This window comes from Lacerta agilis, chromosome 1 (assembly GCF_009819535.1).
Source record: "Lacerta agilis isolate rLacAgi1 chromosome 1, rLacAgi1.pri, whole genome shotgun sequence".
Lineage (NCBI taxonomy): Eukaryota > Metazoa > Chordata > Lepidosauria > Squamata > Lacertidae > Lacerta > Lacerta agilis.
Window position 1 is genome coordinate 83,179,742 of NC_046312.1, and position 15,179 is coordinate 83,194,920.

General features: G+C 45.6%; 1 protein-coding gene across 1 annotated transcript; it reads right to left on the minus strand.

Moving 5' to 3' along the window:
- Positions 1–553: 553 nt before the first annotated feature.
- Positions 554–12,462, minus strand: LOC117045834 (dnaJ homolog subfamily B member 6-like). The gene is made up of 8 exons (XM_033147323.1): positions 12,336–12,462; positions 10,798–11,056; positions 7,891–8,000; positions 6,075–6,128; positions 4,313–4,423; positions 3,536–3,638; positions 1,635–1,705; positions 554–822 (listed from the first exon to the last, which is right to left on the minus strand). Exons 2-8 carry the CDS (start codon positions 10,860–10,862, stop codon positions 554–556), a joined length of 783 nt encoding a protein of 260 aa, XP_033003214.1. The 5' UTR covers positions 10,863–11,056; positions 12,336–12,462.
- Between the last annotated feature and the right edge of the window lie 2,717 nt (positions 12,463–15,179).

The following is a 15,179-nucleotide window of genomic DNA, read 5'->3' on the forward strand; positions in this document are numbered from 1 at the left end:
CAGAGCCAGAGAAATCTTGACCATACTGCATTCTTTTGTCTTGAGGAACACAAGTATCTCCTCCATGGCTGATCAGAAAAGAAAATGGAAACGGACATCACTGTTCCCAACCTTTATTAAACAGCCCATTGCCCTTTGCTAACCTCCGTCCTAATGGATCCCATAATTTTCAGTTCTCACTATACTGGTAAGCAAGTAGACTTAGAGGACATGTTTCTGCCTGAGTCTTCTTCAACCATAGTGGAGTCAACTGGTGACTTGTGAGAGTGAAGCTATTCCCTTCGGCAAGGGACTGTTTTTTCTCTGCCTGAGGGGTTACATTCACTGCTGAATTCCCCCCTCTTCCTTCTGCCCATCCCTCCTCGTTGTCATGACATGTTTCTTGACAGGCAGCTTCTCCCCACTCAGCAGATGCCTAGCTCCAACCAGGGTCCATTTTGCACCTACTTCTTCTTATCAGTGTCTTCAGTGTATTTGTATCAGGCACACGTGGCAACAAGTTCCTCCCGACTTGCCACCAATATATGGGATTTAATTCATGTGCATCATGCTGCTAGAACTCAGGGATATGGGATTCATCGTCATCCTCAGTATGGAACTCATCATGAGACTCGCTGTCTGTGTCATCTGCAGGGGACATATTTCCTCCTCTGTAGCATTTATTCCTTTGGTTGGGGAACGCATGCCTGAGGGTGCGCACCTCATAGATGGGTTCAGAATCGGAGTCATCAAGGTAGCTGAACTGAGGTGCGGACCTGTATCTGTTGGGCTCACCATGATGCCCTCCAGCTTCTCTAATGGATGCTATCTCAGCGGGCACACCTGCAAGAAAGGATGAGACAGGTTAGACCAGAGGTTTCCAACCTTTTTGAGTCCACGGCTCTCTTAACCACCTACATTGAGTGTTCTTCAGCCTCCTCTCCTCTCCTGTCCTCTGGGCAGCTGCTGCTGCTGTCCCTGGTCTCTTCCCATTCCAAAGAGAGGTGCCTCCCAGAGGCACCATTTGCGTGCAGAGCCAATACTTGGGGTCACTGGCAGATGAAGGGGAGCGGGGGGCAGTCCACCCTGGGTGCCATCCGGGGGTGACATCGCGCCCACCCCCACCCCCGAGACACTCGCCACTCGCGCACTCCTGGGACACGCACCGCTCACCGCGCACACCCCGGGACACACACTGCTTGCCATGCACCCCCTGATGCGCACCACATTCCCTGGGATGAGCGCCAGTCACGCTCCTGGATGTACGCCGCTCCTGGTGCCGGAGCAGGTAGCTTCGCCACTGCCCAGGGCTGCTGCAATAAACAGCTGTGGAAGCCTTTGGCAGGTAAAGATGCGAGAGAGCATCAGAGGAGGAAGGGAAGGGAAGAGGGACAGAGGCCAGTGTTGCCTGCAGCACCCCTGACCATCATCCAAGACACCACTGGGTTAGATATATCAGTGCCAAACAAGGTCAGTAGAATTGGACATCACATCCGTGAAACTGCAAGACTATCTTGTCTGTGTCTCTCTGCATAGCTTAAACCTGCTTTCCATAACTTGGTGGCTGTGAGCACTGGGGTACCCACAGGTACATCTGCCCCACACGGGACCTGAGGCTTTCTTAAATAGTCCTGTTCTCTACTTCTGAACCTTACCATTAAGAAGAACAGATTTAAGCTCTCCATCCTCTTCAACTTCTACTCGCTCCTGTCCATCCTCAACAATCCTGGGAAGGAGAGAAATGCTGAACAAGTTACTCTGCCAGCAGAGGAGAAAACCAAACTCCTTCTGGGTTAATCAACTCCAATTGGCCTCCCATACCAGGGATGAGCAACAACCATTGGCTATGTTGGCTGGGGCTGATGAGGATGGAGTCTAACAACATCTGGAGGGCCACTGATTCTCCATCCCTGCCCTATAAGCTGACAGCTGGTTGTAGGAAGAAGTGAACCTTGGTGGGAGAGTCAGCTGCTTTCACATCTAAGAAAGGTTTGTGTGACTAAAAACCTGGCTACATATGTGATGTTACTTTTCCCAGATGTGGCCTAGAAGTAAAATGCCAATAAATGCTGTTATCATTTATAAGTGTAATTTATAAGTTTATACTATATTTTATGTACCTTTTTAATTATTATTGTTTTATATTAAAATTAATTTCAATGTATGTAACACTGCTCTAAAATAAAAAGATTTGAATGTATGGTTAAATGGGTTGTACAAGAATTATGTATTAAAATGAAACAGGTACATTGTTTTTTGTGTTTGTATGTCATTCACTTTGGCCACCTCATGAGAAGAGAAGACTCCCTGGAAAAGACCCTGATGTTGGGAAAGATGGAGGGCACAAGGAGAAGGGGATGGCAGAGGATGAGACGGTTGGACAGTGTTCTCGAAGCTACTAGCATGAGTTTGGCCAAACTGCGGGAGGCAGTGAAAGATAGGCATGCCTGGCGTGCTCTGGTCCATGGGGTCACGAAGAGTCGGACACGACTGAATGACTGAACAACAACAATGTAATTTACACACACACACACACACACACACACACACACACAAACACAATAAATATCCTGTATTCAAGGACAGGAATCAAATCTGAAGCTGGGTAGTTAATTAATATTCATATCATTACCTCTCAGAAGTTGTTAAATATATCTCTCACTCAAAAAAACAAGCAATTGCATAGTATTTATTTTTTTTTAAAAAAGCGCACATAATTAATATGATAATGATGGTCAAAAGGAGGAATTACAACAGTGAAATGTCAGATTTGAATTCTGCACTCTCCCAATTCACAGGCTGGGATTATACATAAGTCTGTAGCGAGTGCTAGCTCCATAAGTCTGTAGCGAGTGCTAGCTCCAGGTTCTGGTGACCCCTTGGGCAAGGGGCCCTCAGTGAGCCCCCCTCCTCACCAAGGCACTGTTGCCCACTTACTTCTCCTCTCCCTCTGGGCCCACCCTGATCATTTGTCCACAGCAGGGTTTCCAAAACTTGGTTCAGTTGTTTTTTAACTACAACTCCCATCATCCCTAGCTAGCAGGAACAGTGGTCAGGGACGATGGGAATTGTAGTCTAAAACAGCTGGAGACCCAGGTTTGGGAAACCATGGTCAAGAGGAAGCTGCTGTTCCATCTCCTTGCTCCTGTCACAGCATACTTGTAGAGGGGCTCGTGAACAGGCCGCAATAGCAAGGAAGAGGAGCAGGCCTCAGCGGCTCCAGAGACTGGGCAATGGGCCCCCAGAAGGGATGTGGGCCTTGGCGGTAGCCCAATGATACCTATCCTGACACCTGCCCTTGCTATGGATTGCCCCTTCTCCTCCTCCTGCCATAGATCTTCTTATTCTCTTCCCTGAGTACCCATTCCTGCCAGTGTTTTATTCGTCCTATTCAAGTACCTTCAAGAACAAGCTGACACACAGATACATGTCAAGTTGCTGTTCAAGGCACAGGAACAGTTCTAGCAAGGAAACTAGTCACCCTAAGGAACCCACGTGACTCAGTGAGTGGAAACTACAATGGTTCAGTCATGGCTGTCCACTAGCCCACCCTCACCTTTTGGTTGTGATCTGTTTGCCGTTGACGAAATTAGTTGATGAAGAGTAGAAGCAGAACCCATTTCCTCCACCAGCGCATGCACCAAATGGCATTGCATCTCCTGGAAAACAAGATGGCAACATCAGGCCTCAGGTACTTGAGATGAGAGCCAAGAGATACGCAGGCAGGAATGCAGTATTTTCTACTGACCACCAGCAGCTCTCCGTGTACTTTGGTGGAGTTTTCTACCAGCATGCCAGGAGCTCCTTTGGGGCAGGGGGATAAGCATCATCCTAAATAGAAAGGACCTCTCTGTTGGTTGATCAGCACTTACACTGCTTCAGTGGACCTTCAGCTCTCCTGGGCCTGGCTTTTGGAGTAGTTTTCCCATCAGGCAGTTTGAGACAGCTTGGGAAACATCCAGGAGAGGAAGAGCCATAGAAAGGGTGAACCTTCCATCCTGGTAACTGCTTCATAGGGGCAAGACCCACTGGTGTTGCTGAGGCACTAGGCCAAGTATATGTTCATTTCCTTGAATAAAGAGTCAACTTCACTGAAAACAGACATCTGATTATTTTAGTGCTGACCTGCCTCTGTCTCTAGCCCTGACAGCTGGTTACTTGGAGTGAGATTGATATCGTGCCTGGTCCTACAATGTGTGTCTTGGCTCTCTTTCTTGAGTCACCTGAAACTATTTCTTTCCTTGTGGCAGGTTGTAGGCCAGAGAGGTTATGCGAGTTGACAGGCAGGGACTTTTAGGTACCTCCCAGTCCTCTGAGAGGAATCACTACTTACCAAAGAAAGGGTCCCGTCCTCCAAAGAAGTCCCTGAAGACATCATGGGCACTGCGGAAGTGGAACATATAATCAGGGCCCATATTGGTCCTAGATGATGCCCCAGGTCTACCTGAAAAAGGTTAAAAGGAAAGATACGTCAAAGCCAGGTACCCTGGATATTTGATGAGGTGATAGGGTGTGGGACACAGGACCTGGAAGTTGTCAAAATAGAAATTCCTTTCCCCGTAGCTAGGTGCCCTGGAACCAGAATGCAAAAGCCCGGAAGGATGAAGATTGTTATAGGGCATTGCTGTATAAAACCCCCTTTGAACCTCAGCAGATGAGCTCGCCATGAGCAAGTACAGTCAGGACAGATTAATTTAATGTTGGTGTGGGGAACTTGTGTCCCTTCAGTTGTTGCTGAACTACAACTCCCATAATCCCTGACCATATTTGTTAGGGGTGATGGTAACTGGAGGGCTATAGGTTACCCACCCCTGATTTATAGAAACACAAAGTAAGGGTGCAATCCAACCACTGCTAATTTCAATGGGAGAGAATGATCACATGCTTTGTCTCCTACTGAAACGAATATTCTGAAATTGTGCCCCAGGTATGTAAGCACTGGGCTTCTGAATAGACCCAATGTACTGGGTGGAACCAGAGACAAACATATTCAAAGCTGAATCTAGTACTACATTGTAAATATTTGCTCATGGTCACTGGAGAGCCAGTGTGGTGTAGTGGTTAAGAGCGGTAGACTCGTAATCTGGGGAACCGGGTTCGCGTCTCCGCTCCTCCACATGCAGCTGCTGGGTGACCTTGGGCTAGACACACTTCTTTGAAGTCTCTCAGCCCCACTCACCTCACAGAGTTTTTGTTGTGGGGGAGGAAGGGAAAGGAGAATGTTAGCCGCTTTGAGACTCCTTCGGGTAGTGATAAAGCAGGATATCAAATCCAAACTCTTCTCTTCTAAATTCCAATTCAGAAACTAAAGGAACAGAACTTCCACTGACATTATTTGACATTTGTCCCCAGTACTAAAACGGCAAATGTTTGGATAAAAATGCCTTATCTGTTATTTACACATTGCACATTCTGGATATCACTCTGTTAATCCTGGGGCCAAATATAAGTGGTAGCTTTTAATCGTCCTGTGACTGATCAATGTCCACCCCAAATGAGACTGTATCTTCTTAGTAGAGATTTTTCACCCTCACCCTATAGTAAGTTCTTACCACACTGATAGTTTTATTTTCTCTTTACAAGAATGGCAGGTGTAATCTACAAGTTGAGTGAAGTTGTGTGACCATTTACTCCATTTTTTTCTTCCTTAACCTGAAGCAATCTGGAACCAACGGCACTTCGAGAGAGAGAGAGAGGCTACTTTGCCCTTTCCTCTTCTGTTATTTACCAGCTCAAAATCACACTCACACACACACACACACACACACACACACACACACACACTACAGACTTATTTTTGCCATGAGGAGAAAGGCACAAGAACCTTACAGTAATCTCTCTTCAGACGCAATCTATCCCAGGCTGCTTTAGAGTGTGTAAATAAATTTATATCATTTTTGTCCCACTCTTCCTCCCAAAACAATAGTGGTTTTTTGATATATAAAACCAAAATATTCCCACAGCTAACTTTCACAGTTACCAACACACAATATCTTTTACAAAGGAAAGAACCATGAAACTAGGTTAAATATGTTGCTTGAGTCATTTTATCTTCTGTGATGGAGAAGATTTTTCCTGGACTGCCTGTCACTTACCTCTTCCCAGTAGCCCATCCTTACCCCAGCGGTCATAGATGTCACGTTTGTTCTCTGAAAGGGAGAAAGAATAAGAAGTCAACCAACCCGCCATCCGATCTCAGAGACCAGTGGTTTCTAACAGCAGTCTGGCATGCCATGCTGGATCTTGAATGACAGGTGCATCACCTGGAAGCGGAAACCACTGTAGGCACATCTAGGCTGTCAGCATTTCACAGGAGGGATTCAGGCACATACGAGAACTTTAGGTTTCTGTGATTAAAAAAAGATGAAAGGGCTCCATCGCTCTACCAGCACAACAAATCCACTTGAGAAAAAACCCGAACTTTTTGCAGTTAGGAAAGTGATGGGGAATTGCATTGAAAAGTATGAGATGAATGAAGGATGAATGGACAGGTGTATCAAGTGATGAATGGGCAGAATTGTCATATAACTGCCCCATAAACAAATTGGAACTAATGCTCAATAAAAACCAGACATAGTCTAACCACTGTGTAAGCTTTGTGCAAGCAAATCTGGATGGATGCTCAATAAATAGTCCATTTGGAGGAGCCCTGCTTCTGCCAGTGTTCTTCCAACGATAGCATACAGTTTGAAACTTGAAAATGCATCTTTGCCACAAAATAGCCAGGACAGATTAACCATGGCAAAATAGATTATGCCACTAGGTAATGGTACTGTACAGTATATTGAACAGGGTCGCCAGGCTATAGAGAGTGTGATAACCAACCACCACCTGAGCCCTGAGGATTTTAGCATCAACTGAGGATATTCAATGCAGCAATCAGGTCCTTGGTGAATTATTGACACTTTAAGGTACGGGTGGTCAATACCAGCTTCCCTGAAATGAACAAGAGATACTAGCAGAGTCAGGCTAAATGGTGGAATTAGTTACAATCAACCTTCTACTGCGGAGAAGACATTTTCAGCCAGCAGTGTGTCAAGTCTCTAAGAGAGGCCAATAAAGAAGGGGGCCACACTGCTCACATACAATTTCTGAAAGCTCTGAAGGCCACTTCACACACACACACACACACCCTTCACAGGTAAGGGGGAAACAACGGACACCTCAGCATGGGGGCAGCCCAATGCATGAAATCACACCTAGTCCTTTTTTGGGGGGGTGCCTGTCCATTGTATAAGGTAGCATTAAGGACCTACATGAATGTGCCAAGGATAATGAGTGAGGAAAGGCCTGTAGTTATTGGGATCTGCCTGTCTGTGTTAGCATTTTGCATGTAACAGGTACCAGAATACACTGCAAACCTTTGGTACAGTTTGCACATCTTTTGAGCCTTTTTATGTCCTTTTCTTCCAGGTCTCTCCTTTAAATGATGCACTGAGGGGCTTATTTACACTTACCTTTCCTCTGCTCTTTCCAGGAACGGTCCATGCTTTAAAGCTCCATGTCTGGGCACCCTCCTTTTCTTTTCTTTTCTTTTTGCTCTGAATCTACTCTTTAAAGCTCAATCGGAGCAAACAGCAATCCGCTTAAAACCCGAATTGACGTTTGCTCCAACTGAATGCTAAAGAGCAGGTTTTTGTGAGGAAAGCTCTGGGGCCAAAAAGCCCTCACAAATTGCTACACTTAGTCCCCAGTAAGTGCAGCAGTGTGCCAAGTGGTTTTGCTTGCCCATTTTGGCATCCAAGTCATCAAATGAATTTGCTTGGATTTCTTGTTTTAAGCAAAATCCCAATCTTTGCTCTACCACATACTTGCATAGGAAACATGCGATTGGTAAAGCTCCAATCAGGAAGAGAAGTGCTACACAAGAGGCAGTGATGAGAGAGGGTTGGTGAGAGGTTGAATACTTACTGTCTGAAAGTACTTGATAGGCTTCTGAAATCTCCTTGAATCTCTGTTCTGCAAATTGCTTGTTTTCCGTGTTTTTATCTGGGTGCCACTTTAGAGCTTTCTTCCTGTATCTTTATGGTCCCCCCAGAAAACACAATGGATGATAAAAGTCAGTATCCCTGTGACCATTTCTACTACTGTACTACAGATTTGTGTATATTTAGCCATATTTTTCCTGACACCAGGGCAAGGAAGGGAGCAGACTCCTGTCCCTAGTCTCCATTTCTTCCTGAAGCAAAAAAGACTTCAACTTTCCCTCAGCAAGCTTCTCATTACTTCACGCCATGCACTATGGCCATTCAAACCATACCGGTCTGTCTCAGCTTATGTGAGGGAGTGTTCTATGAAACTCCTGTATAGATGGCACCACACACCAGGGCGAATTGCCCACATGACATCACAATCTTCTCAGAATTGTGGGGAAAGAGACACCTTTTTCCACCTATGCCAAGACTTCCTATAGGTCAGGGGTGGCCAACTTCCAAAAGACTGCGATCTACTCACAGAGTTAAAAAACTGGCTGTGATCTACCCCCTTTTGGGGGGTTCAGGTCGAGGTTGTTGAGCTATTTTTAGGAAGGAAAGCCACCCACATTTTGGGGGTTCAGGTCAAAGCTGAGCTTTTTTTAGGAAGGAGAGCCCTGTTTTGGGGAATTCAGGGCAAAGATGTAGAGCTTTTTTTAGGGGAGCCAAAGTTGCTGAGCTTCTTTGTGGGGAGCCAGTGATCCACCAGTGATCTACCACAGATGTCCAGTGATCTACCAGTAGATCACGATCTACCTGTTGGACATACCTGCTATAGGTATTCAAATTCTGATGTGTCAAGAAATGACCAGAAAAGTCAGCTATCCCATTCCAACGTCACCACAGATTCTGTGGGATGATCAACTGAAAGAGTTCAACTCTCAGGAACTCTTGACACGGATCTTGGTGGCTGCCAGAACTTAAAGGCAGCATTTTTTCATCTCCACCAAGCTAAGTGGTTGGCTCCTTATCTCTCTCGCCCTGACCAAGCCACTGTGATCCACGTGACGGTCACCTCCAGGCTTAATTATTGTAACTCACTCTACGTGGGGCTGCCCTTGAGACTGACCCAGAAACCCTAGCAGGTGCTGAATGCCACGGCGAGACTCCTTACAGGGTCCTTGCCGCGGGATCACATTCACCCCGTGCTATACCAGCTGCACTGGCTCCTGGTGGAGTACAGGATCAGGTTTAAGGTGCTGGTTTTAACCTTTAAAGCCCTATACGGCCTAGGAACCTCATACGTCCGGGACCTGGCATGTCCCTCCCACAGAGGACCTTACGGTCGTCAAATAAAAACATCTTGGTGATCCTGGGCCACAGGGAGGTTAGGCTGGCCTCGACCAGAGACAGGGCTTTTTCGGCCATGGCCCCAAGCTGGTAGAATGCTCTGTCACAAGAGACTAGGGCCCTGCGGGACTTGACATCTTTCCGCAGGGCCTGCAAGATGGAGCTGTTCCACCAGGCCTTTGGCCAAGGCGCAGTCTGACCCCCTGTCTCCTTCTGTAATCCTCACAGAACTCTAACCCAATGGTTGCCATTAATTTGATTCTTAATTGATTTTAGAATGTATTTTAATTAATTGTCTGTGTGATTTTATGCACACTGTGCTGTTTTTACTTGTTGTTAGCCGTTCTGAGCCCAGCTTTGGCATGGAAGGGCGGGATACAAATAAAATTATTATTTGCCTCCCAAATGGAAAACCTTAAGGTCTTGTATTAGCTTGGGGGGGGGGGAACCTCATAAATTACATGTTGCCAAATGCTTGGAGGATCCTGAAAAATGATATGCTGTTTGGCGGAGTTTTATTATATATACAACAAATACAGACACACTAAAAATAAAATGAAATAAAACCTGCCCTCAGCAAGTCTCTCACATAAGAGGAGGCAGGGAACCAACCCAATTATCAGACAGTGAGGCAACCTAATAATATAATGGTCCAGCAGTAGATTCTGTAGTACAGGGGTAACAAAATGTGAATATTCAGTGGAATTATTCTTTCTTGTGGTAATATATTAAGAACCGTGGCTTCCAAATGCATGTTTGAGCTAAGGAATTCAGCAGAGTGAAGCAGCTGCTTCATGTAGAAAATGCTGGCTGGGATGGGATGAAGAGTGGTGGCAAAGTTTTGGAGGACTGAGGTGTGCCAGGAAATGAACCCTGGCATAAGGTTTGAGCCCTGACATTGGAATAGGTTCTGAGACTAAACCCTAGTGAGTCTTGTATCAAATTTTCATGGTGAGAGATAGAACCAGGCTACTAGTGCCATTGCCTAATTAAAGGAACTCTCAGCCGATTCAGGAGAGGTACGTGAACATTGCAGTAGGCATCCTTTTAGAAAAGGCCCATTATCCTTTGTGTAAGTAAGAGAATCCCAGAACAATGGAATTTGAAGTCATCCAGTCCAATCTCCTGCTCAGGAAAGGATTTGCAATGCAGAAAGGGGAATCTTTCTTTCATGGAGGTTGAAATTTACAGTGTGTTGTTTTTAAGTTGTGTTTAATTTTTTTTTCTTTTTTTGAATAAAACTGCTGCTTGATCTAGCAGGGCATCCTTTGCATCAATCATTTTTGTTGCTGCTGCTGCTGATTTGATCTAGCTGATTAATCAGTTAAATGTTGCAACCTCCACTAGACTGTGCCTAAACGGATGCCTGATCTCTAGAATAAAAAAAAAAAACCTGGCACCTATCGTGCTAGAGCCCAACCATCTCTTCCTTCCTTGAGACCGAAAGTATAGCAAGAGGTGAAAGGTCCCTCCAGACCCCATATTGGTTGAGAGCCTGAGAGGGCAACATCTCTCTTAAGAACATGGAAGATGGTAATGGGGAAGAGGCACTTACGCTTTTTTAATGTCATCCAAGGAAGCATTCCGGGGGAGACCCAGAGCTTCATAGTACTCGACCATGGTGAATTGATGTTTCCAGCAGAACCAATGAGCAGGATGTAAACACAGAAAAAGCAGCCAGGTGTTGATTATTGTCTCTGGGTGTCAACCAACGTCTTTGGGTTCTCAACTGAGGTTAGAGGTGGTCATGGCCGTCCACCAGGCTGGGTAACCCCATGCGGAGTAGCAAAAGGCAGTGGTGCGGACAGTTGACCCTGCGGCACACGAAAAAGAACTTATACCAGCGGGATGTACATTAGTATCTCCCAAATCACAAAGAAAAAGCAGTTGTGGAGGAAGGAGAGCTACATACTTTTATACATTTTTGTCATTTTCCTTGACTCATATACAGTGGTGCCCCGCTAGACGAAAATAATTCGTTCTACGAGTGTCTTCGTAGAGCGAATTTTTCGTCTAGCGAAGCGGCAATGGAGCGCGGAGGTTTTCGCGCCAAAAAAAAAAAATTCGTCTTGCGAGGCAGCCCCATAGACTTTTTCGTCTAGCGGGGCAGCCTTCCGCTAGACGAATGCCTTCGTCTAGCAAGTTTTTCGTCTAGCGAGGCATTTGTCTAGCGGGGCACCACTGTAAAGCCAAACTGCCTTTATATAAGCTGAAGATAGTAGCAAAACTACAAGCATTAGGGTTTTTAGCTGTTCATCTCTAGTTTGCCTCTTTCCTTCCTTAGTTTGTGTTATCTTGGTATCCTTACCTCCATCGACTTCAATATGTAGTAAAGTGCCAGTAGCTATGCAGGGAAGGGCCACTGCTCAGTGGTACAGCCTGTGCTTTTCATGTGGAAAGTTCAATCCCGGGCATCTCCAAGTAGTCCTGAAAATGTCTGCTCTCTGAAACCCTGCCGTGTTGCTGCCAGTCAGTGTACACAACAGGGAGCTAGATGGACTATTGGTCTGACTCAGTATAAGGCAGTTTCCTATGTTCTCAGAGGTTTTGCTCCTGTGTGAAAGCTGGTTGATCTATTCCCGTTAGTGTAACTATCACCAGTTTCAGAAAATTTCATTGCCATGAACTATAAGTGGCTGACACTGTGAAAAGTTTAATCTGGAGCAGGGAAGGGGGAACCTGGAGCCCTTTAGATGCTGGACTCCAGGGCTATCAGCTGTCACCAGCATGGTCAAACTGTTAGGGATGGTGGGAGTTGGAGTCATACAATATCTGAAGTGTCACACAGGTTCTCCACCCCAGTTCTAGAATTTAGAGATATATGTGTGGTTCTAACTGGTACAACTCACTATGTAAGCTGAAAAAGAAAAAAAACTGCCAGGCTGGATCAGAACCTCACAGTCCCATGTGATGTGATTTTGCCAAAGAACAGTATCAAGGGCCCCAGAAGAATGGAAAGACCTCCGCTCTTGGCAAGTGTAAAATAATTCTTTGTTTAAGGACAGTGTCACCACTCCACTACCAGTTTCCTTTTTCTCACAGTGATTTACCTGCTGTAAATCCCCACCCCATTCGCAACCTGACCAGGCCTACCTTATTGTGAAAAGATGAACTGTCCTGGCTGCATGGTGGGCACAGTTCTAAGGTCCTGCAGGTGTCCGTTCACACCTGCACAGGCCCAGTTGCTGCCAGATGGGAAGGGACAGGGAAAGGAACTCTGCAGCAGCCTAGCATCCAATTCCGTTGCTGATTAGCAGCAGCAGCAGCCAATGGGATGCTCCAGCCGATTATGATGTCACCTCTTTGTATTTTTCACTTGGGAGATTATAAAATTAACCACACATGGGATGGAGGAGGAAGAAACAGAAGGATGCCCTTTGGCCCATGTTGCTGATCTTGCATAATTATGATATCCATAATTATGAACTATTATATCCACAGTTCTTATTCCCCCCACTCATGCCTGAAAGGCACTGGCAGGCAACAGAAGTACTTCCAAGATGAAGCTAGCCATGAGGACCAAAGCAAAGCTTCCTAGAGTGGGTGCTTCTGTATAACAGCAGGAGAAGATGGTGCTACTCCCTTGCCAGTTTCTCTAGGAAACATCTGCACACTCCACCTGCTACGTGTCATCATGAATTTCAACACTGCCACCCCACTGTCACCCTCCATTAGGGCTGTTGGGTTCCAATTTCAAGTTTCAGAGCATTAGATGTCTTCTGGGGCATCCAGAAACAGAACCTTCCCTTTAATAAAAGCTGCTGGGGAGATGGTGGTTCAGATCAGAGTGATGACTATGATGGGAGAGTGGAGTGTAATCTTCCCTCCCTGCAATCTTTTTCAGTGAAAGTAGTGACACAGGCAGCGGCACACCCAGCTGCTATTTACTCCAATCAGGGAAACATACAGGTGCTATCGCAGGTGGCAGAGGTGTGGTGAGGGAAATTTTATTTAGAAAAACTGCATGAGGAGAAAATGTATTGTTAGGAGTTAGTGGGGGAGCAGGGATCCCCCATATTCCTGGGTAGCAGATTTCCCCCTCTAGATTATTGGGTGCTGGGGTTTAATCAGAGCTGACAGGCTGAGCTTGTTGTTTTTTGACAGACAGAGGGGTAGAGGGAAATGGTGGTCCTGCCATTAAGCCATCTACAAAAGAGACAGGTAACTGAGGGGGAGGTTGCCAGGGCAACATGAGCATGCTGTCACACAGGAAAATTGTCACCTTTTAAAACTAGGCTTGGAAAAGCAGGGCAAAGGGTAGCAGTTGGTTGGCAAGGGGAAGGAGAAGCAGGAAATAGGTAAAACAACATGCAGAGGCTGAAGGAGAACCATTTTGGCAGGCTGGGACAGAGGCATGAGAATGGTTTGCAGGATTCCTTAGCCTCCAATGCTGCGCTGCTATAGGGATCAAACCCCTCTTGAGATGCGAATGTTCTAAACTCTGCACTCCCTCCATTGAACGCTTCCGGTGTAAATATGTATAGAATAAAGCATATTTCACATCACATATAGTTTGACTCTTTGGAATCTCCAAGGCAAAGAGTAAAATCTCAGGCTGAGGCTCCAGCACACAAACAGGGATGGGCCATTTTCTGCTTTTTGAGATATTTTTTCTGTTGCGTGGCGATGTCCCGCCCTCCCCGTGGGAGAATAAATGACACGTGACACGAAATATAAGGTTAAATGGGCAGGAAAAGGCCACAACTTTATTGGTTATAGATGTTGAGCTGTATTGGCTTAGGCATTGAACCCTAACAGACTATATCCGACCCCAGCCCGAGTGCTGGGAGTCCGTGAAGGGTTAACCACCAGTAAGGAGTCCCCATGAGGTGTATCTACGTACTAGGAACTCTCTATGCGCTGGAAGTGGTTTTACCACCTACCCACGCCCCATGTCTATCAGGTTCTGCGCATCTACACCCACAGCAGAATCAAGCAGCAGTCTCAGAGGTGGGAAAGTGGACTGAACCACCTCAGAATGCAGGTGGCGGTGCCATTTTTTATTGGTTTACCATGTTTAAAATGAACACCACAGTACCCTGCATGTAGAAACTAAACTGTTTTATCAATGAGTATGGTTCTAATTCTGTCTGCTTCCTGTTGTCTTCTTTTCTTATTTCAGGAAGCTTTCCCCCACCCACTTTTAATTGAAGTAGTACAGCTGCTCAGACCCCAGTATCTCAAAGACTGCCTCTCCCCATATGAACAGACCTGGACCCTGTAATCGTCATCCTTCTGTGGGAAATCCAGAGGGTGGCAACATGAGAATGGGCCTTCTCAGTGGTGACTCCCTGCTCCTTGAATGCTCTCCCCAAGGATGCTCACCTGGCATCCTCTTTGTCTGGTGCTAAGCACCTGGCAAAACCTTTCCTATCTCCTGGGCTATTGGCCTTGTTTGAAGGATTTTATGTAATTGTGGTCTCTTTGGTGGGGCAGGATCTGCTCTTGTCTCTTAATTGTACAGCTCTGTTTTTTAGGTTTTCATTTAATGTGTTTATTGTAATTGGTTTTACTAGTTCTATTGTGCTTGTCAGCTGCTTTGAGTCACTTCTATGAGTAAAGCAATGTAATAATAATAATAATAATAATAATAATAATAATAATAATAATAATAATAGATATGTAAATAAATGAACCCACCTCAGAACTCTGTTGCTTCATTCCTTTCTCTGTCTGAGACATGTGTAGATCAGGCCATAGATTAATGTTAATTTATTCTCATCGTATCAACACAACCAGTGCAATTCTATGCACATTTTTACAGAGGTTTGTGTTCAACTTTTAAGTGTACATAGGACTGCAGCCTAAGCCTGTTTGAAAGATGCATTTTAGCAGCAAAAATGCCCATTAAGGCTTTAACTTCCACTCTGAGGTGCATTAACTATCCTTGGGCCCCTCTTTTGATTAACTTCCCACAGATACTGTTACATAAGATGA

Bases quoted from the DNA above. Each gene is read 5' to 3' on its own strand.
- LOC117045834 (XM_033147323.1), bottom strand. From the start codon at position 10,862: ATGGTCGAGTACTATGAAGCTCTGGGTCTCCCCCGGAATGCTTCCTTG. The intron at 6,129-7,890 runs GTAAGTATTCAA...TCTCCCTTTCAG, and splicing joins CTATCAAGTACTTTCAGACA to AGAACAAACGTGACATCTAT. The intron at 823-1,634 runs GTAAGGTTCAGA...CCTTTCTTGCAG, and splicing joins TAAATCTGTTCTTCTTAATG to GTGTGCCCGCTGAGATAGCA.